General features: G+C 33.6%; 1 protein-coding gene across 1 annotated transcript in view; it reads left to right on the top strand.

Annotated features, from left to right (window-relative positions):
* The window catches only part of DGKB (diacylglycerol kinase beta), an 898,781-nt gene that overhangs the window by 663,125 nt on the left and 211,839 nt on the right, over nucleotides 1-23,817 (top strand). Inside the window, exons 22-23 of the mRNA XM_088833532.1 lie at nucleotides 7,610-7,700; nucleotides 17,632-17,827. Coding sequence (XP_088689658.1) covers nucleotides 7,610-7,700; nucleotides 17,632-17,827 — 287 coding nt within the window. The remainder of the gene's footprint in view (nucleotides 1-7,609; nucleotides 7,701-17,631; nucleotides 17,828-23,817) is intronic.

The raw sequence follows: 23,817 nt of genomic DNA, 5'->3' as shown, positions 1-23,817 counted from the left end.
AAATGTATATAAACCACTTAAAATAGGGGGAAAATAGTGGTGATTCCTCTCCAGAGTAGAATGAACAGTTCTATAATTCAAGACATCATATTCATGATATCAAAATCCATGGAATTTCAGAATAGCTCCAGATTGCGTATTAACTATGGAATTAGAGCAAAGGAAAGGGATGGGTCTTAGACTCTGAAAAACCCGGCAAATTTCCTTCCTTAAAGAAATTTGCTATTCCCTTTTAATGTGTTCACTCATTGCATCCTATGAACCTCCTTTTTAGAACTTACCACATTTGATATTAAATCATTTCATATACTTTTTTCTCCTAACTATAAGTTAAGTGTAACGCGAGCAGAGTCTTCTGTCCTGTGTACAGATGCAATCCCATTGTCTCTCACAGTTCCATGTCTAGAGTAGGATATGGATAAATGAATTTTTCCCTATAAAGAGCAGACCAGTTTCTCTGCTTTCCTCTGATGTTCAGAGTTAGGCATGGAAAGTCTATAGGGTCACAAAGAGTTGGACATGACTGAAGAGCCTGACCACACACACACACCTTTTTGTTTTTGTACATACTGAAGGAAATTTTTGTATTAGGGACATTTTCTGTTTATGAATTCAACAATCCACTGGAAAGAAGTAGACCTTTACTTTATATTGAGGCATACAAACCTTCATTACAGTTTCACTGTCAACTTCAGCTAGGCTGTGTAAAGGTGTTCCTATTTATATTAGTGAGAGATACTCTACTTTAAATATTTTTGTACATAATCTCAGACACCATGGTCTATTTTATTAATTCAAATATCACTGACTCAGTTTCTAAGTTTTTGGATATGGAACAGAGGAAAGTGGAAAGTGTGAACTTACCAGACGGTTTCTAGTCTATAACTATGATAAAAGTATTAGTTGCAAATTAGGAACACTTCAAAAAGGGATGTCTTGTGACTTTTCCCCTGAGGTTATTTCAAATATATAAACATAGAAATCATTCTTTAAGGTGATAGCTTTTCAGTGATGTTTGCATATCTAGTCACAAGATAAGCACAGGGAATTATGCTAAACAGAAATTCACTACCTTAACTCCCTTAATTCAGTTAACACAAAATTTCACATCTAGAAAAATTATATTGCATAACAAATATATATCTCTTTTGGATTTTCCAAATATCTCGCTGGTAATAATACTCTTTTCAACTATAATGGACAGTGCTGTCAGTGTGCTTTTGGCTACAATTAACAGAATATATGAAGTAAATAATGAGTTTATTTACTAATCTCACATGAGTGGAGAACCAGTAATGAACTGCAACCCCATGGACTGTAGCCCACCAGGCTCCTGTCCATGGGATTCTCCAGGGAAGAATACTGGAGTGGGTTGCCGTGCCCTCCTCCAAGGGATCTTCCTGATTCAGGGATCAAACCCAGGTCTCGCATATTGCGGGCAGATTTTTCACCATTTGAGAAAGAATGAGCCTTGCTTTCACATTCTACATGTCTCTTTTTTAGAATGGAACATCTCTCAGGTCCCATTGGTCTGCTCTAGATTATACTGTCATCCTTAATTGACTTATTTCAAGAAAGGGGAGTTAAAAATACTTTTAAAATAGAAATATGAACAAAAGAGTCATTTAGTGATGATCACCCATCTGACCTCTAATATTCACTAACGGCTTGGAAAAAGGTTTCATGTGTTGCTGTATTCATTATTATATTTAATAAGAGGTAGTATGGGAAAAAGTAGAATTTCTGAGTTATTTTCCTGCTTCCCATCTTAGGTTGGGTGAGTGATTTTAAACCTCTTTAGGTTCACCTGTGACAGTGCCATGCTGAATGACAGTACAAATATTACTATCACAAATTTCATTTAATCTCCCTAACAATTTTCTTTAAGAATGTTTTATGATTATGAAATACTTATGTTAATAAAAGAGATCTAGTTGCTATTGAAAGATACTAAGTTCTAAACATCTGGAACACCCGTCTAAACATCTGGAACACCCGTTTAAGCACAATTTCATTTAATTATTCATTCATCCTTGTTCTTTGAGGTCTTACTATGTATATGTATAGATTTTAGATTTTTAGATTTTAGAATTTTAGATTTTAGAACTTTAGATTCTGTAATGTGACATTAGTACTGCTTTTATACTTTTCCATTCTAACACTCCTAATTCTTTCTAGTGCAGGTGGCTCAGTCATGCCTGACTCTTTGCGTCCCCATTGACTGTAGCCTGCCAGGCTCCTCTGTCCATGGAATTCTCCAGGCCAGAATACTGGAGTGGGTAGCTGTTCCTCACCCACAAATTGAACTGGGCTCTCTGGTGTTGCAGGTGGATTCTTTACCAACTGAGCTACCAGGGAATCAAAAAGCAGGAGAAAGAACATTTAGGAAAGAAATAATTGTTTTCTGTTAAGGAAGAAAGTCCTCTTACATAAAAATAGCCTTATATAACCACATATTCTTTTCCTTTCTTCAAGGGAATTAAAACATACTAAAATATTCAATCTTTGAGAGCAGCTTTCATCTTACTTATGAGCAACTTTAATCTTATGAAAGTAATTCAGGTTAAAAATTACAGTTTTAGACTACCCATCTTTTTTTTTTTTTTTTTACATACTAGGGTAGAATGTTTTATGATTCTGTCTGAAGTTTCTGTAGAATGTTTCATTGTCTCCTGAGGGCTTAACAAGTGTGCCTTAAGGATGCACATTAAATACAAGCATTTTTATATGTCCTTTAAAAAAATGTATCTTTACCTGTTGTTTGCAAATATGAGGAATGTTTGCTCTCTTCCATATCAATATAAAGTATCTCCACTGTAGTCATTACAGCTGTGTTTCTTCCTTACAAACTAGTATTATCATCATTATTCTTTTCCTATGAGAGAATAAAACTTCCTATTTTAAAAAAAGCATAGATTTGAGGGTTTCAATAAAATATAGTTCTTTTTATAAAATATAATCATATTAAGAGTAACACCTCACCTCGTTTAGGAGTAAACGAGTAACCCTGTAACTTGTGCTTGGTGTAACGTCTCTTGGCAATGAAAAACAAAACTGAACTGGGTTTTATTACATAAATGTACCACTTTTAACACAGCCTATTGCTATAAGTCAACAGTGCCACATCTCTCATCACCAATATTGTTAGCCAAATTCAAAATTACTATTTCTAGAGTATTCCATCAAATTGTGAGACTGAATTTTTATTAATAAAGTTATTGAAATGTTAGAAGCATTGTTCTCCATGGAAAATAATTTTAAAACCAGTTTTGAAATGACTTTGTAATGCTTTCATAACAGAATAACAGGGCAAAAATGAAAGCAAGCTAATATAAATGAGGTTTTTGAAACATGCTTAATGAGTAAGAAAATATTCTTTTAAAATGCATTTTGACTAAGCTACTGAGGGCTTCATGTTTTTGCTTTCATTTGAAAAGGAAAGTCAGAATTTTATTTTATCTGGTGAGCATGTTATTCAGATAGTATAGATATAATCCCTTAGGTAAGGATGTCTGAGAATGGATTCAGGTGTCTGTTAGAAGACTTCAGTTTTACACATATATAAATGGTCTTCCAGTATCTCCTACATCACCACTAAATACATGGAAAAAAAAAGATGCATACCTGTGAGAGAAAAAAATGATATTTAAGAGTAATTTGACTGAATTAAAACTTTTTGTGTGTTTATGACTTTGGAGTTTGCTACAGTAAGGTAAATGAGGCAATTTCACCCTTTTAATGTTGTATCTTTGTTAAAATGAACTTCATATCTAATTAGGTTCTTTGGTATTCTTTTTTGGAAATTGCACTGGCAGTTCATGTTTTGCTTGTTTTGTTTTATGTTTGCTACATTATCATTACTTAGCAGACAAAAGTTTTAAAAAAAAATTGTAAACCAGGAAGACAAGTTCTAAGGTTAAATATATTGCTAGAAATTAAAATGCCTATTTGAGGAAAACTTGTAGAACTAAATATTACCTAAATTCCACTGTGACAAAAAGAATTGTTTTTCTGAGCAATATCTCTGATAGTTCACATTTTCGTGAGAATGTGTAAAAGAAACAAAAGTACTGGTAGTAAGGAAAAAAATGCCTGGCAAATGAATGCTAATTTCATTTTTACCTGGACATCTGGTAACCAAGCACTTTAAATATTAAACTGAAGGCTGTAGACTTACAATTAAATTCATTGAAATAGGATTTAATATATTAACAGCTTAAAATTATAATAATATGAATAACTCTTTTTTTTTTTTTGGAGGACTTAGGTCATCATACCTGTAATCACGAAACTTGTATAAGGATACAATAAATTTGACTGTGGTGTGAACATTTCACAGTGGGTTAAATGTCCTGTTACCTTGTTCTTCAAATCCAAAGCTATATGTTTCCTCTGACAAATTTGAGTTTGAATTATTTGGATCATTTTCTAATGGGAACCATAAAAATAAATAGCATACATGCTTAAATGTGCTTTTTGCATTTCTACAACCTAAAAACCAGTTTGGTTGAAAAAAATAAAATTTAACAGCTTTTAATTTGTCATGTGGAATCTGATCCTATGTGCTTTTTATTGCCTCCATATATTTATCTAAGTGAAACATAAAATGGTTGTAATAATGGAGAATTTAAAGCAGCTTTTGCACATGAGCAGTAATGCTAACTAATATGGTGAATAAAGACTGAATGTAAATTCTCAGAATTTCTGTTTCTTGTGTAAGTCTATCTTGGTTAGCTTATACAATCTCCTCATCATCCTGGTTAAGCTATGAAGAACTTTGGGGAAAAAATTGGGAGTAATCATTTACATGCAATTGGAAGTCATATATGTAATTTTCAAACATTCAATACACTGAAGTTTGAAAATATCACCAAACCTGTCAAAATGTAAACTCGTAAACTCATAGCCCCCCCCTTTTTTTCCTGGAGTAATATTTTGATATCCCCACATATACCTCCAGAGATAACCCAGGTAGGGCAGAAATCAGTGTTCTCTAATACTGCCAATTCGTATTGATGCACCCTAATTTGTATCTCTTAAATTGAGCCTCTTCTTCCATTTTCCTTGCCCCTTGGTTTAGGCCTTCAATTATTTTTCACTTGTGCTATTCCAGTTACCACATTTCTGTCCATAGTACCAACAGTTCGACATTGGCACACACTTATTCATTTCTGTGAGTTTTATTTTATCCATATAACAAGACTGGCCACATCCCTCCAGTGCTACCAGACTTCTATAGCATCCTATAAATCTGTAATATCAAGTCTAAATCCCTTAAATTGGCATACCCCTAGTTAGCCCACGCTTAGCAATCTCTTTACGTCATTCTGCACGCTTTTTTTTTTTAATTTGGAGGGTAATGCTTTACAATGTTGTGTTGGGTTTCTGCCATACACCACTGGACATCAGTCACAAGTGTATATATATCCCCTTCTTCTTGAGCCTCCCTTCCTCCTCCCATCCCTACCGCAGGTCACACTGAGCTCTTAAAAACCTGCCCCAGAACTTGTCTCACTTTCATCCTGTTTGTCTTCTGCTTATCCATTATGATGTCACCTTATCTTCTAAAGCTTTCTGGACCCTTGAGGTAAAAGCGAGAGATTCACCAAAGTGTTTTTTCACAATATTTCAGTCACATTTAATTTAGAGAATTAGCTTTTTAATTATTTTATATGCCCATAACCTTTAACATTCTGAGCTCCTTAGAGACAAAGATAATCATGTTCATAATTGTATCTTTAGGATAAGCACAGAATATGGAAGTGAATGTTCTCACTGAAAGTTGTTGATTATATGAGTGATGAATAAATGAATCCAGGAAGGTCTGGATAAAAGGTCAACAGAAAAGTATTATTAGAAAACTTGTTGAATGTAGAAAGACAATTCCAAACAGCAGCAGCATAAAACATATACTAAATATTATTCAAAGATTTTCTAGAGACTATTTGATACTGAGCAATGTCTTCCTATCAATTTATTGAATGATATCTTTTTATGATAATGATGCATTAATAGGAAAATATTTTTAATTTTCCTAAACGTCAGCCAATGTGTAAAATTGTAAAACTACTTTTATTCTATCAAGTAGACTGTTTTCATTAATTTAACATAAACGTACATGTAGGCCTAGACCCGCAGGTCTTAATGTTAAATGTTTGTCATTGTTTTTTCTAAGTAGTTATCACCTATTTCTATCTACTCAGACATATTAAATCAGGCCCTATCCAAGGAAGACAGTCTTGAGAAAAAGAATGATAATTCATAGTGCTAGAATCCTCTGAAACTTACCTTGTTTTTCAGATTATCGGCCTTAATATGGTGATTAATGCAAGAAGGTCAAGTGAAAGTTTTTAAGCAAATAAACCTTGTATGGAACTAAATATTATTGGATATGTCTAGATAGATAAGATTATTTTTATAATTCATAATTTCATATCAGAGAACTCTATACTACACAGCATAACAATAAGCACTCCATGTCATTTTTTATAACAACTAATAGTATTTGCATTAAATAGTAAGGTCTTTGCCAAGTGTCTTTTTTAATTGTCAAAATGTTTTACATTCTAATGTGAAAAGCACATGTCAGTGTTTATAAAGAAAAGAATAACTTGCTGTTGTAGAGACATTTGAATATCATTATAAAAATTTTCTTTTGTTTTGCCTTCATGTGTGAAAACATATATCTCATTTTACCTGTATTTTCTTATAATTGAGGGCATGTTAGACTACATATAATTTAAAACTGCAGCTTCTTGTGAAAATTAACTTTTAGATTCAGTACTAGGTAATATAAAAATCTAGTCATCCTTTGTACAATTACTTTAAATGATCATTAATTTAATTACCTGTACAAAGAAACAAAGATATGGTCACTGATTTCTGGAAGAAAATAAATTTTGAATATCTTAATTTCAGATTAAATGCTGTAATAATCTAAAATTGTATTTTCTTTGAAACTTTTTTATGCTGATAAAATATTATTATTACTTCTTTAGTTCTTTCAGGCTGTATCATAATTTCCCAATGTCTTTATGTAACAGAGGACAGTATCTTTAAATGATAATTGATAGTTATCTAAAAAATGCTAAATTTTATCCTGTGGATAACTATGTTTTTCTTTTTAATATGCTTTCCAATCATGATAATTTCTAGTCAACGCATAGCCATCTAGAAAAATTGAGCATATTTAAGTTCAGTTTCCTGAAAAAGGATAAAAAAGATCTCATGAAACGTCTAGACTTTTTTTTTCTCTCTCTCTTTATGATTACAGAGTGGCTGGTCTCAAGTCAAGTTGTCTAAGAACTAGCTACAAATCATAAGTACTAAAACCATATTTTAAAATCTGAGCAACCACTATTATAGAAAAGGCAAAGATATACTTGAATCTGTCAGATCAACACATGCCTGTAATCCCCTCCAGGACAATCACATAATTTGACAATAGCACTTAAACTTTGAAAATTATGTGAGCATTTTTTACATAACAGATGGTACATGTCCTCACACCTTTTCTATCACTCATAATACAAGACAGGTCTACCCCATTTTTAAAAATCCCTTCTGTTATTAATAATTGCCTAAGCTGCTTCTTCCTTTCCTTTTTCAGAATGAAGAACAAATTTTGGTATTTTGAGTTTGGCACATCTGAAACTTTCTCAGCCACCTGCAAGAAGCTACATGAATCTGTAGAAATAGAAGTAAGAAAATGAATTCTCTTTATAATTCTATGAAATGGCTTGAGTTTATTAATTTCTTGTGATAGTCCATGGAAGAAGTTAGAATTTTAGCAATCCACATAGCTTTACCCAGTATTCTAAAATGTCATTTCTGTCACTCATTGAAAATCTAGCACTATCTGAAATACTAATGAAAAGTTGAGTGTGAGTGTGCATTGTTTAATACAGCATAAAAGAACTGAGAGGTGGAAACAACTGTAGATATCACTGGATATAGTATGGACAGAAAACTGTAAGATAAAAGAAAGTACTTGAAGGGAAAGAAAAAAGTTGCAGAATACATGAAAAAAACATATTATTTTTAGGTCTCAATATCATATAACCTTTAAAAATACAGTTCACTAAAATTGTACTTACTTTCATGAATAAAGGTAAAAAATATACTTTCCATTTCCCATGCCCATTCATTAGCTAGGTTTTCTCGGTTCCTGAGGTTGCCATTTCCCCATTACATTTGTAGAAAGTGAAAAAGTCAAGAAAGAGAGCGAAGATAGCAAGAAAAGATAGACTTTAAAAAGGTTTGGCACAAATATGTCTATCAAAACTAGATACATTGTAGGACTAAAAATTTTGGAGACAAGTTATAATAGAAAATGACAGTTTTTTTTAGAGACTTTCAGGGGTTAAAGAAAAAGGAAAAGTTAAATTTTGATAAGTAGTAAAGACAAATGAAATGAACAGAATCATGAAACAAGGATGCCTAATGACTAGCTTATGTGAACTGAGAAATATTGGCTTTAACACTTTTCATTTTAAAAAGAAACAACTTGTCAGCTGAGACCTAAATTTTTAATGGCAACTTTTCAAGTAATAAGTTTGATGAACAAAAGTAGTTAGGGACCACAGAGAAATATGATCATCTGACTAGGTTCTTCATTATCCCAGCTTTCTAATTTACTGTTAATAATAATAACAGCAATAGTGGTACTAATTCAGACTATATCTCTTTGGACTTTTTCCTCATCATGACTGATAAATAAATCAAAATATTACAGGTAGAATTGATTGTCATGGTATAGGAAAAGCCCTTCCTGACTGAATCAGCTCATAATCCTGAAATTATTTTCATAAAAGATGAAGGATTTGGACTCAACATGGACTTTCTGTGATTGCTGTTTGTGATGATAAATGTGTGTATATATTATATATATACTTCTATAGCTATATGTGCATATATATTTATAAAAATCTCATTATTTAAAACTCATTATTTTAAAACATTATATAGTAGATTTTAAGCATTTCTGCCCTCAAAAATTGTTGCTTAAAGAAAATCTGTAGCAAAAGGCTAAAATGAAAAAGAAAAAATTGAAATGTGGCTTTTGGTTGAATATAGGGTAAATACTGTGAAACCTCTTACACTTCTCTTTACCTTCACCTACCACTGAACATAGATTGAACATAGACTGAACATTAGATTGAAAAAAAATTATCTGAGAGAGATACATCATGCTCATGTTTAGGTAAACTCACCGAGGTAGTGATGTCAGTTCTTCTCAACTTGAGCTAAAGATTTAATGCAATCCCCAAATTCCAGCAAATTATTCTATGAATATCAGCAAACTGATTCTAAAATGTATCTGGAGAGTCAAAAGACCCAGAGAGCCAAAACAATATTGAAGGAGAACAAAGTTGGAGCACTGATACTATCTGTCTTTAAGGCTTACTATAAAGTAATCAAAACAGGGTAATGTTGGTGAAAGAACAGACAAAACAAGGAAACAGATAGTAGAACCCGGAAATATATTCCCATAGATTTAATCACCTGTTCTTTGACAAATGAGGAAAGCCAGTACAGTGGAGAAGAGAAAGTTTTTAAACAAATAGTGCTGAGATGATTGGAAATCACAGGCAAAAAAAAAAAAAAAAAAAACCTCTTCATAGGCCTTCACCTTTAATAAAAATCACTGAAAATGGATCACAGAGCTAAATGTAAAATGCAAAACTCTAAAGTTTCTAGAAGATAACATAGGAGGAAATCTAAATGGCCTTGGATGTAATGATGTCTTTTAGATACAACACCAAAGGCACAAAACAAGAAAGAAAGAATTGATAAGCCAAACTTCAATGAAATTAAAAACTTCTGGTTTTTGAAGGACAGTGTCAGGAGAATGAGAAAACAAGTCACAGACTAAGAAATAACATTTTCAAAAGACATATTTGATAAAGAACTTTATAGATTCAAAACATACAGAGAACCCCTACAATTCAACAATAAGAAAATAAACAGCCCTATTGAAAACTGGGCCAAAGACTTTAACAGATACCTCACCCAAGGAAATACACAGATGACAAATGAGCAGGTGAAATGACACTCCACATCATATTTCATAAGGAAAATGCAAATTAAAACAACAGTGAAATACTGCTACACACCTATTAGGATATTGCTAAAACCCAAAGCTGGTGAGGATATGGAGCAATAGGGGTCCTAAATCATTTCTAGAGGGAATACAAAGTGGTACAGCCACTTTGGAAGAGAGTTTGGAAGTTTCTTGCAAAGCTAAACATACTCTTACCACCTGATCCAGCAATCATATTCTTTAGTACTTACCCAGAGGAGTTGAAAACATATGTACACACAAAAACATGCCCATGGATATTAATCGCAACTTATTTAATAATTGTGAGAACTTGGAGGCAAACAAGAGGTCCTTTAGCAGATGAACTGAAAAGTAAGTTGTGGTATATCCAGACAATAGAATATTATTCAGTGCTGAAAAGCTACCAAACTGAAAAGACATGAAGGAAACTTAAATGCATCTTCCTAAGTGAAAGAAGTCATGGTGAAAAAGCTATATGCTTTTCATGCATATAGTATAATGCATATGATATTCTGGAAAAGATAAAACTATGAAGACAGTAAAAGATCAGTAATTGCCAGTTAAGGAGGAGGGAGGGAGGAACAGGCAAAGCACAGGAGATTTTTAGGGCAATAAAAATGCTCTATGTGATATAATGATGGTGACTGCATGTCATTATACATTTTTTCAAAGTCATAGAATGTATACCAAGAGTGAACCCAAATGGAAACTGTACACTTTGGGTGATTATGAAGTGTTGAGGTAGGTTCATCGGTTGTAACAAAAGTACCACTCCCATAGGGGATGATGATAGTGGGAGAGGCTATGCACTTGTGGGAACAGGAAGTATACAGGAAATATCTGTACCTTCCCCTCAATTTTGCCATGAGCCTCAAACTGCTCTGAAAAGTAAACTCTTAACTTCCAAAAAGAAAACACATCAATCTATCATACAGTATTATGTTTGTCACAAAGCAAAAAATGTTCAAGGAAAAGTTTGTATCATATAGCAAAAGATGTGATGAAAATAAGTATGGAAAACATTGATTTTAACATTACAAGTGATAAGATTCAGTGATTTTGTTCCACCAAGCTTTACATCTTGAGAAGAACTCTTTAGGGTCGTGTTTTTACATGTCCTCCAAGTCTGGCTTCCCAGCTCTACATTTACTGCCTTATTCTAGCCACCACTGCTGCTGCTGCTGCTGCTGCTAAGTCACTTCAGTCGTGTCCGATTCTGTGTGACCCCATGGACGGAACCCCACCAGGCTCCCCCATCCCTGGGATTCTCCAGGCAAGAACACTGGAGTGGGTTGCCATTTCCTTCTCCAATGTGTGAAAGTGAAAGTGAAGTCGCTCAGTCGTGTCCGACCCTTAGCGACCCCACGGACTGCAGCCTAGCAGGCTCCTCCATCCATGGGATTTTCTAGGCAAGAGTACTGGAGTGGCTTGCCATTGCCTTCTCCACTAGGGTAGCATTTATTAAGTCAGCCAGCACTGTGCACTCCTCATTCTATTGTTGTATATCTTGAAATACTGTTATAATTTGTATGCATTTATCTTACTTCTAAAACTTGGTTTGTGTGTGTGTTTGTGTGTATGGATGATGATGTAAAATCTGCTTCTCTACTCACTTTTTAATGAATCCAGTCTATCATATTAGCAGAATATACGCTTTTGTACCCTCAAGGTTACTTCCTAATTAAATATAATAAAAACAGCAATTTGGAAATTTGATTCTGCTTGCTCTTGCTTCCTGTTTGGCCTAAAATTATACCAACTATGGTTTGAAAATATATAACAGAATAAAAGCACTTCAGTACAAGAGTACCTCAAATAATAGATATATATTTTAATGACAGCTTCTTCAAAACAAACCATTTGCTGTGTGACCTTTTATTTCACATCTCTCTTTTATTTAGGAAGCTCTTTTTTTCCCAAAAAGGTGAATATTTGTAATAATATTAATATCAAGGGGTAATAGGGTGTGCTGCAGTCCATGGGGTTGCAGAGCCGGACACGACTAGCTGAACAATAATAGTTGATAATAATAATAGTTAAGATTTATCAATTATTAAGTATACCTCATGCTTGGTGCTAAGCAATGTGCATCTGTTACCTGATTTAGTCTTCCCCCAAATCCTTTCATTTAAAGAGATTCTATTGTTTCTCTACTGCGGAAATACATAAGAGCATTTTATTTCATAATTTAAAAAAACAACAAGAATTGTATTGCTTGCTGTCAAAATATTTAAATCTAAGGAAACAAATCAATTGGAGAATGAATACACACATACACACACACACACACACATTTTTGTTGTTCAGTCACTAAGTCGTGTCCGACTCTGCAACCCAATAGACTACAGCATGCCAGGCTTCCCTATCCTTCCTTCACTGTCTCTTGGAGTTTGCTCAAATACAGTGAAAGAGATATAACAAAGGTGAAAATTTTAACTTGAAGAGTTTCTTATCTTCTAACGTCATAACAAAATATAAAGAAATTTTAAAAATTAAATTAATTGTTTAAATTTACAAGGCAATATATTAAAAGCAACATTTATATTAAACTATCTGGAGCATGGATATGTACCTAACACTCTCATGTCATCAACTGGGATTGAAGCTTATGAAGCTCATGAATTTTTAATTTATTCTTTGTCCCGGCAATGTTCATGAGGGACTAAAATGCCCCATTCTCCAAAGTATTTCAGTCTTTTGGTATTTGGTGAGACTTGGGAGGATAGTATTTTAAGGCCAAAACTTCCATCCTCCAATCCTGAGCTTTGTCTTAATGATTAAGACATAAAACTTAGACATTTCCATAAAACCTAAATGACTTCATGAATTAGCAAATTGCAAGTGTGTCAGGGACACAAAGTTAATTAGCAGAATTAGAAAGACAAGATTCTGATTAACCAGTAACCCGGAAAGCACAATTATTAAAGGCAATAAGGCAGATTTTCACAGCTTTGTCTATGCCCCATATATCAAAATCATCCTGGATGATATCTCAGCATGTACTTAGAGAACCTGAGCCCAGCCTTCCCCATCCAAAAGAGTATCTTGGAGTGGGAGAAATAAAACTTATGGATGAACATTCTTTCTTAAACCCTTTATGAGGCATAGTTGATGTACATAAAGCTATACACATTTAATGCAGACAACTTGGAGAAAATAAATTCCATGGAATTATCATAATCAAAGCCATTAACATCTCATCACCTCCAAAAGTATCTCCTTGCCCTCTTTATATGTGTGCACGTGTGTGTGTATGTGTGTGCGTACACATATGTGATAAGAACAGTCAAAAGATCTTCCCTCGCTTCTAAAGTTACGCAGGTGTTCTGTTTTTTGATTTTTTTTTTTTGGCAATGCAGTTCCAGAAGCAAAAATGAAGGGAAATAGTAAGATGTGAACCTTAACCAAGATGATCATAGGAAACAAAAATTGAATTCATTAAGTCCAAAACAAACAAACAAAAAAATACCTCCTTATTCCAGGAAAGAATAAGAAATGCAGTGGGGGGTCAGACAGTGTTACCATTTCATTAAAATAAATATATTTTATATTTTGTTACTGAGGAGGGTGGGGAAGAAATGAGACAGGTAAAAGGTAAGCAACAGGTGAAATTTCTATATTTACCAGAAGTTATTTTTAATAGCTTTTAGTGAGAAATTTAATATCCCAGCTATAATTTCTTACTTCACAGAATCGCCTAAAAAGAGAAACATTTAAAATTAAAGTGGTTTTCTGCTGATACGTATGGCTAGTGCTTGATATCTTGAACCCAACGTACAATTGTTATTATCAACATGTTCAGCAGCTGTGTATGTGCATACATGGTACCAGTTTCAAATACTCCAGTTTTCCAGGTATATAGGAGTTCTTCCATCTTCCTCTCCTTTGCCTGCTGTCTCCCATCCCACTGTAAAACAAAACTATGCGATTATCTGTAATCAGAACTTTTATAACCATCACCAGAATACCGGCTAATACTAAAATTACCTAAAAGGCATTCTGAGTCCCTATATTACAGTGTGTTTTGTGGATAATACTTTTAAAATGCATTTCAAAAAAAAAACGGAGCTTAATCACTGGTGAAATACAGAGTACACAGCCTTCAAATATCAGAAGTCCCGTTGAGCCACTTATGTGTACATGTCTGTGTTAACTTATAGGTTTGCTGCTATAGTCTTCTGTAAAACGTAATTCTGTCCTATGAATTACCTACAACTTTGCAGAAACTCTTTTAAAAACCAGATTTATTTAAGTCATTTTATACCATGCCATTTTAAATAATAAATAAAGCAATACTTTATGTTTTATTAAGTAAAATTATGAATAATTTTATCTCACCTGGGCATAGAATTAAACTCACTGTGAAAAAATATTTACAGTTTATCATTAATCGTTCTCATCAGATTTATTTTGCACACTTATTGCTCTTCAAAGTTCTTCACATGTTTTGAATGCTTGTTAACTGAAGCTCAAACACTAAAATCACATATAAAAATTTGTCTTTAACCCTTCTATGTAATATGGTGCATGGTATATTTAAAATCTAGGATTAAAATATATTTGAAGAAAAATGTAAACAATTTTCTTTTCTTTTTGGTAAATTTGTCCCTAGAATACGATCTTCCGTTTCAAAACTGAAATGAGTGGACAGTGGCCTGACAACCTTGCACTCTGCAAATGGCTCCCAGAGCACTATATGTTAATGACCTTTCTTCAACATAATAAAAATATTCAGGATTTATTGACTCACTGAAGCTGTTACGTTTTAAATTCTTTTCCTCTGTAGCTACCTTGTTAAAAATCGTAAATCTTCCAAGTGGATGAAAATATTATCTGACACAGTATTATAACTTGTTTATGTTTCATAACCTTCGCCTCAGCTTTTATTTCCATGCACTCAACTGGTATGCTACAACTCCTGGTCTCCATCAGAACCAGCTCTGGAAATTTCCAGACTAATCAACACAGTGTAAAAGCCAACAGAGGAAGGTAGCCTGGGGTCAAGAACCAGTGGAAACAAATGATTAATAAATAGGCATTTATGTAAGAACATTGTCCGGCTCTCATAGGAGCCTCAGTGTTCATCGGTCCTTCTTCGGGATTTCTTAAGGATTTTTTTCGACTTTTCAGAGAGCTGCTCACTATTTCCTTAAGCCTACACATGACAAGACTATGGAGAGTGAAAACAGGAATAATAGTATACACTGATGTTTTTCAGTTGTCACATGTGATTCCTTGAGTTCAATTAAAAGCAAACAAAAAAACAAAAAACCTATTTGCAACATGCTCTCCTTTGCTGCAGATGAACAAAGGAATACTACTCCACTAATTCTGAAAGTAACTTGTCACAGTGGGGTTCAGAGGCCTCGTCAAATAATTGTCTTAGTGTACAACCTGCTGTGTTCAATATTGAGTGAAAATGGAAGCCAGGCCCCAACTCCAGCTTATTTCACAATTCTTCTGTTATTTAAATGATTTTAGTCAGTTTGGGGGAAGCCAGACCTTTATAAATTAACAGCAGGGAAATACCAAAGGTGTCAGATTGCATATTTATCATCTTTTTCGTGTAATACTTAAATATGTATTAAGAAGTGACTGACATAAATTAGGCAGATTTCAGAAGCCACAGGCCGTGGCTTGTAGAGGACCCCCTTCTGCTTGACATTTCATCCTTGTCAAAGATCAAATTATTTTAATTTAGGCTGCAAATTATAAGGAATGAAGACTTCTTTGTGGGAATTCCCTGTGGTAATCTGACTTTTGTTGTTACTGCTGCTTGTCAGTGTGCAAAAGATATAATATGCATGCAAATAAGGTTAAAAAATATGTACTATCTAATTATCCAGCCAGTACATTCCACTTGAAGACAGTGGGAGGCCTGACACACAGTATGTGTTTGATTCATTGAGGCCTGCAGGGTATTTACACAAGATTACTTTTAATTATGAAATTAATATCTGTTTATCTAGAATATACAGCAGTAAGTGAGTATACACATGAGCAGAATTCTTTAGTAAAAAGAAATCGTCTTAATTTAATATATGAAAAGAAGGGGGAAAAAATCAGTTGTTTCTAAGGCAGAAAAAAAAGGCATCACCCAGATCTTGGTTTCACCCTCATTGAAACAAATTGAATGAAAACTTGGCACCTTCTCTAGAATTTGTTTCTAGCTCCTCCAAGTAGGCGCAAGATGTGTTGCTTTATTTCACAGTTTTTATATCTTAGTGAACAAGATACAGTGTTAGATTCAGTATGATTAGGAAAATGTGGGAGAAGAGAGGGTTTGTGGTCTTATTTTTTTTTTGTTTTTATATTTATGGTGGCAGATTATCTCTTGAGTTCAAAAATCAATGATTACTCTTTGAAAGAAAATGATGAAATTATTTCCACATTTTTTTCTGTAATAAAAACACAGCAAATAAACAATCCCACTGAAGCTATACTTTAATATATGAAGTTCATATTCCTAACAATATTTACTTGTAAAGCATAGGATTACTTACTGGTAAAGCAAGTTAATCTACTCATATTAACTTCTAATGAAAAATGGCAGAGGAATATCTGGGATGTATTTATAAACTAACGATCGTTTTAGAAAACCCAAAGCAAATGAATAAATAATAATACTTTAAAAATACAGTATGGTCTTGTCACTTTCCACCCACATCCATTGGTGGAAATGCATAGAAAATTTGTAAAAGTAAACAGTGACCATTCTGAATAAGCATTGTCTGGTAGACTGTTTCCTATTTTGCACAGTCAGAAGAGTGAAGGATGTCTTATCACCCGGCAAACAAAAAATCTGGCTGGACTAACTGATTTCATTTTTCAGTCTTTTGTTACAGCAGTTCCTAGTAATGACAGGTTGGGAATTCCTTTTACTGCTGCTGATCTTGGCATTTCCTTTGCTCAGCCTCTCTGCTCCTCGATTCTCATCTAAATAGCTGTTCATCTCTCTGCATCTCTCTTTGAATAGCTCTCTAAATAACTGTGCATCTCTCTTTGACACTGTGCTTGGAACTTAATCTAGTCCAGGAAAATATCCTTGGCCACTTGAGTGTAATTCATATCTCTTTGAATTACCTTCTCTTTTCGAAAGTCTTTAAGCCACTTCTTTCTCTGCTCCCCAAAAATGAGACCCTGAATTATGAATTCTGTTTCTTAATTTTCCCCCAATAATACCTTGCAGTGTGTTCTAAATAAGAAGCAGTCATTAAAATTTCAGTCTGAAATGTGACCAAACTTAACAGAGTCAACCTCTTTGTAACACATTGGAAATCTGCAGCTCATTATATATGCAGACACTAAAACGTGCCTTCCAAAGGTGTTCTGTAAACAAAGATATATCAGTGACTTAATTTGGTAATTTTTAAAGACTATTCATGATACCTGGTAAATGTTATTGACGGCTTTGTCTTTTATATTGACCTTTAGGGTAACCATTTAAGTGTTCTTAAAAGGTTAATTTAGAAAGGATAAGATTATAGATTAAAAAATTCTTACCAAAAGATGAGAATATGCAAAAGATGAAATCATATTGTTTCTGTTCTTTTCATCTTTCTGATCAGTGTGATGGAGTACAGATTGATTTAATAAACATCTCTCTGGAGGGAATTGCTATTTTGAATATACCAAGCATGCATGGAGGGTCCAATCTTTGGGGAGAGTCTAAGAAAAGACGAAGCCATCGCCGAATAGAGAAAAAGGGGTCTGACAAAAGGACCACGCTCATAGATGCCAAAGAGTTGAAGTTTGCAAGTCAAGGTAAGTTTTCTAACATTTAATTGTTAAGTGACTTAATAATCAGCTCTTGAAGGCTACTCTAGAATGAAAGAGTTTTCCATTTCCCTATAGTCTGTATATTTATATGGTTATATTTTTAAATGATATTAGATATACAAGTGAGATTATTATATCATAATAGATTCTAAAAGTCATGTATAAATGGGCTATATTTTCATGAACATTTTCTCCTTTCTTCTCCTTTTCTGGATATAGTTCTTTACATGGGAAGTAAAATGTTTGTGAGTTTTTAGAAGATTATATTATAGGACGTATTATACATTAAAATCTAGAATGTGATCATCTTGGTTAAGATGTTTGAGTTGCTCTAACCAGGGCCTAGATTAACACTTTTCCTGAGGTGTGTTGCAAGTTTTATTTTTGGCTTTCTTACATGAAGCTGTTGTCATAAACACCATATATAATAGCATGTTTAAATATCCCATGGTCAGTTTTGATTATCTGCTTCTATTTTTCCAGAAATTTAGTAAAACTTGGAATGCCTGGAAAACAAAAGGTAAAGGGCTAACAAAATAGGGTGCAATAGTGATGGATTAATTTTCAGTTCCACTGAAATATAGTTCACATTGGGACATGACAACTAATTCTTGTTGATAGATTTTACAAAGACACCAGATTGGTGGTATTCTAATAATTGATCATGACGCAGTTTATGTCTAGTATCCATTCTATATTTTTAGCCTTCTAGAATCTACCTAAAACCACTGATGATATTCAGATGACCACGAAAACATATTGACCCAGCCGTGTGTAACAAAGACAAAATGGGAAGTGGTTAAAGACATACGGGATAAACAAATAAAAATTTGTTTTTTAAATAAAGAAATAAAATGTGAGCATGGTTGATCAGCTTGATGCTGGAGGGAAATAGCTTCATGTTTTGATGTCTTCAGGTATCTGATTCAAGTTTCAGTAGAGACTTCTGTAATGTGGATTTGGTGACCATGAAGGTGGAAGAAAATTGACAGAGGAAGCAATTAATTATTCTCTTGAAAGTGTTACAACCTGCCAATAACACAAAGTTTTTATGCCCATTAAATTTATTGGTGATCCTAAAAAGACAAATCTTGTAGAGTTGTGGCATTTAATGCAAGAAAGTTGGTAACAAATTAATGAAAAAGCTTTATATTCAGAATGAATATAACTGTATGAAAACATGGAGAAAAATTGTTTTTGGAGAGATACATAGAAAAAATGAATCAATTTGTGCTATATGAATTTTAAAATGAGGGGAATTGGGTATAACTATTTATTTCTAGAAGTTGTTGACACTAATATTGTAGATTTCTAAAAAGATTCCTTAAAATTTTCTAAGTTTAAAAATTAGTTCAAGAACCATGCTAAGACCAAACCTAAAAATCTCTGCTTCTATCCCCAGGGAAGCAATGAGTACATATAATAATATAGTCCACAGAGTTAAAAAAGAAGTTTTATATATATATATGTGTGTGTGTGTGTGTGTGTGTGTGTGTATACATATATAATATGTATGTAATAATTTCTACATTTATTTTTTTCTGTTTTATCACTATATGTTAATACTTGGCATGTCCTTTGCATGTAGACATTTCAGGTGTGTATCTGAATTGATTCTCAATGCTCAACTGCCAACTATGTTTACCCAATGAGATGTTAAAGTTTGTAAAAGTCATGGCGTGCTTCACCAGGATAAGTGTCTGTAGACTCACTATGGATATAGCATCCCAGGCCAAGAACCTGCCTGCCAGTGCAGGGGACATAAGAGTCATGGATTGAGCCCTGGGTCAGGAAGACCTTCTGGAGTAGGAATGGCAACCAACGCCAGTATTCTTTCCTGGAAAATCCATGGGTAGGGGAACCTGGCGGGCTACAGTCCATGGGGTTGCAAAGAGTCAGGCACAACTAAAGTGACTTAGCACACACTCACAAACTCATGTGTCCCCCTTGGTATGCTGAGAAATACACATCTGAAGTGAAAAACAGACAGGTCAGCGAGACGTATAGACTGTCAGTGCCTATAACTCTAGAAAAAGTTCTCTCTTCCATCCTGTCATCTTGTTTGTACTATAAACTATTCGTTTCAAGTTTCCATAATCTTGGGAAAGAAAGAAGTGAGAACCTACTGTGACTTAAGGATACATTTTTCTCAGTACAAGTGAGTGAAGTCGCTCAGTCCTGTCAGACTCTTTGTGACCCCATGGACTGTAGCCCACCAGGCTCCTCCATCGATGGGATTTTCCAGGCAAGAATACTGGAGTAGGTTGCCATTTCCTTCTCCAGGAGATCTTCCTGACCCAGGGATTGAATCCAGGTCTCCCACATTGTAGGCAGACACTTTACCGTATGAGCCACCAGAGATTACAAAGTGGGGTAAAACATCAGAAATCAGAGTTTTCAAAAGTTGTTGTATTAGTACAAAAGCACGCTTTATAATGGATTTGGCTAAACTGTTTTCTCCTCTCTGTACCAACTGTGCTTGTAAGTTTGGGTTTAGTTTTACTTCAAGATCAGTATGCTTGCTCAGTCACTCAGTCGTGTCCAACTCTTCATGACTCCATGGACTGTAGCCCACCAGGCTCCTCTGTCTGTGGAATTTTCAATGCAAGAATACTGGAGTAGGTTAATGCTTAAAATTACCTTATCAGCTGAATATTTTTAAAAATATTTCTGTATTAACCAGTCTTTTATTAATTTTATCAAGATTTTTTCATTTTGATATGTTTCACAACACAATAGTTAAGAATATCACAAAATGTTTCTAAGTTTTGATTTCACATTTATTCTATTAGTTCTTATATGTTATATTTAATAATCAGAAATGAAAGAAACTTAGTACTTAAAATATCTGCATGTATCCCTCTTTGAAATGGTAATTGTTTCTATCATTTGATCTTTTTTTTCAAATTCTTGATGCCAAAATAATTGTATTAAAGGTCAATCAGTATTTTAAATCTAAGTGTATTTTCAAATTTACATAAAAGGATAGCTATTGTCTGTAGAATGAAATACTGAGAATATAATTCTAGTCCAACAAGTTTTCTTATTTAACCTAGGTTCAAATTAAATAATTAAATAGGTTAATAATTTAAATTTCTTCTTTTTAAGATGCACTTCTTTAAATATTAACTAGCAACTTTCTGATATGGCTCTGTAAAAAATTTGAAGTTGAAACTAAATTTTTGCTGTATTAAAATGTATGCTTGTTGCCATAAACTTTAGGAAGTTTTGGTGGTCGGGAGAGGGGGGAAGCATATCTAACTTGATTCTTGAAATAAAGAATTTTTATTCTTTAGTGGAAAGATTTAAATTAAGAAAAGTTTGAAAGTTTAATTTTTTTTTAATGCCATAGATATAAGGTACACGGTCAGGTTTGGAGCATAACATACTCATTTATACTTTGCCCTACATCATCTGCACAATTTATTTGCTTGCAATCTTTGAAGACACTCAGAGTATCAGATCAGAGTATCTTCACTTAATAAATTCACTTGTTGAAAACTTTACGGTTGATTTAATTCAAGTTGATCAAAATTATAAGTAATTAATTTAATTACATTATTGTTCTAGCAAAATATTCTAGAACAGTTGGATGCAATTCTGAAACATTTTTATACATTTATCTAATTCAGACATTTTCTTTGTGCATTGTCTGTTTTATTTTCGTTGTTTGCTTTCTTTTACTTCTTTAGGAAATACAAATGAGTGTATCATATATTGACAGCATGGTCTTTAAGCAAAATTGTGAAATCATCAAAATTGATGTTCAGTGCCTTAGTCTTTCCCATTTCTTTCAGTTGCTAAGTAAATATTTTTCTTCACTTCTTCTGCATTAAACCCAAGCATCAGAAAGATATCTAATAAATTCCTTCATATTAATATATAAATGACTGATTGCCCATGAATGTAGAGTTATTTGCATTTTAAGAGAAGCAAAGGCCTTCAGCTAAACCATTATTTTTCACACTGTGTTCCATTGAGCTATAATTGCAGTTCTTGTTTATAATTCATTTCTGTCATATTTTGAAACATCAACAGAAAACCTATAACAAAACCCTGTATAGTGCATTCTATAGAAACATTTTGTCATATTGATGATTCTTAAATCATCAAATTGTGTTACTAGACAAAACAGCTTCCTTTACTCCTCCTGGTCCACCTCCTACTTTTCCCAGTGGCTGGATTGATCCGTAGATAGATGAAGAACATGATCGTTATTTCTTTCCACACACGTTTGTAGACATACACATGTCTAAATGAGTAAACAGATAAATGTGACATTAATTGGAAATTCTAGGTGTGCAACGGTCATTTTAATATATATCATTGTATATTTAATGAGGAAAATTGTACAAATGGGTACATTACCACCACAATATATGTGAATCACAATTAAAAGGCCAGCAAGCTCAGGTACTTTTGCTTGGCACAAGCAATAAACAGAGCTTAACAATCAAAGGAAATGAAAACAAGGTGGTGATACTAATGCTAATTAATACTTTTAATGAAAATGGAAGTCACTTCTTGGAAAAGATTTTGCTTATAAGAAATTGCATTAGTTAATTGTCTCCCCCAAATAATAAGTTTGTACTGTTTTGTATATCAAATGGAGTTTTAACAGAGATTTATGATACAAACATGCTCACAACTTCTGCTCAAGAGACAGCGATGAAACTGAAACAATTTCAGATAATATGCAGAAATAAGACAAATTTGACTAGTTGAAACTTTGAGTTAACATCTGAAGCATGCAGCAAGTAAATTTTATTGACAAAGTTGAAAAACTATACTAAAAGGATACCTGTAAAAAGTATTTTTTAACAGCAAGGACCTCTCAAGTAATGTAAGCAGTTTCTACTTGTTTTTACTTTTACTTAATGGTTTTAAGCTTTTAAGATACAAGTCTAACTATACCATTTTCCAGTAAGGAATGCAGAATTGTGCAAGACTGTCAAGTGAGAGGTACAAAGTTCATGTCATTTACAATTACATGTCTGTCTTGATCGGGATAGTCCCAATATCATACAACAACAACAAAAGAACTCCAGAAATCAATGAAAAATAGGCTGCCTATGACACTGCAGCTACCCTCCTCATAATAACTCCATTATTCCTATAGAGTGACTATATCACAGGTGTTAGCAATTTAAACCTCTAAAATATATTTGCAGAAATAAAATTCTAATTTTCTCTTTAATTTACTGGTCTCAAAAATATTGCTTCGTTTAAAGCAGAAAAAGGTTGACTGCTTTAAAAAGTTTGAAAACCAGTGAGCAAAAGTAATTACATTCAAGCCGTAGAATTTCAGACATTTGCCAAAAGCTAAAGGAGGTACTGTCAGGAGCAGCTGGACTTCCTGCTTAAAACCTCATTAACTAGGTGACTGTCTACCCCACATATGGATACAGATAGAAAAGTTTATTTTAAAAGCTAATTAACGTATGATGTTGTCGATAAAATCTTGTGTTTTCATTTCCATTTACCAATGCTCATTTTTCTTTGGGCCAAATTTCTCAGGGTAGCATATACTCCACTGAAGGAAAACTGAGCTGTACCCAGATGAATATTTTAAGGTGTGATAGCTTCTATATGTACAGTGGCTGCTGTTTTCTTTTTGGTAAGGGATACTTTTTCCTTAATTTGTAATTTTAAATAATTTCATTTTTGAAATAAGTTCATTTAATTAAAATAGTGCTGTGCTAAGTTGCTTCAGTCACATCCAACTCTTTGCTACCCTCTGGACTGTAACTTGCCAGGCTCCTCTGTCCATGGGATTCTCCAGGCAAGAATACTGGAGTGGGTTGCCATGACTCCCTACAGGGCATCTTCCTGGCCCAGGGATTGAACCCAAGTCTTCTGGGGCTCCTGTATTAGAGGCAGGTTATTTACCACTGAGCCAAAACTAAAAAATAATAGAGGAAGTATGTGGATATGGAAAAAACGGATGGTGGGACCAGAAAGACTAAAGTGTGGAA

Source organism: Moschus berezovskii, chromosome 3 (assembly GCF_049115385.1).
Source record: "Moschus berezovskii isolate FMDL1 chromosome 3, NW_MosBer_1.0, whole genome shotgun sequence".
Classification (NCBI taxonomy): Eukaryota; Metazoa; Chordata; class Mammalia; order Artiodactyla; family Moschidae; genus Moschus; species Moschus berezovskii.
This window is presented reverse-complemented; position numbering and strand designations above follow the sequence as displayed.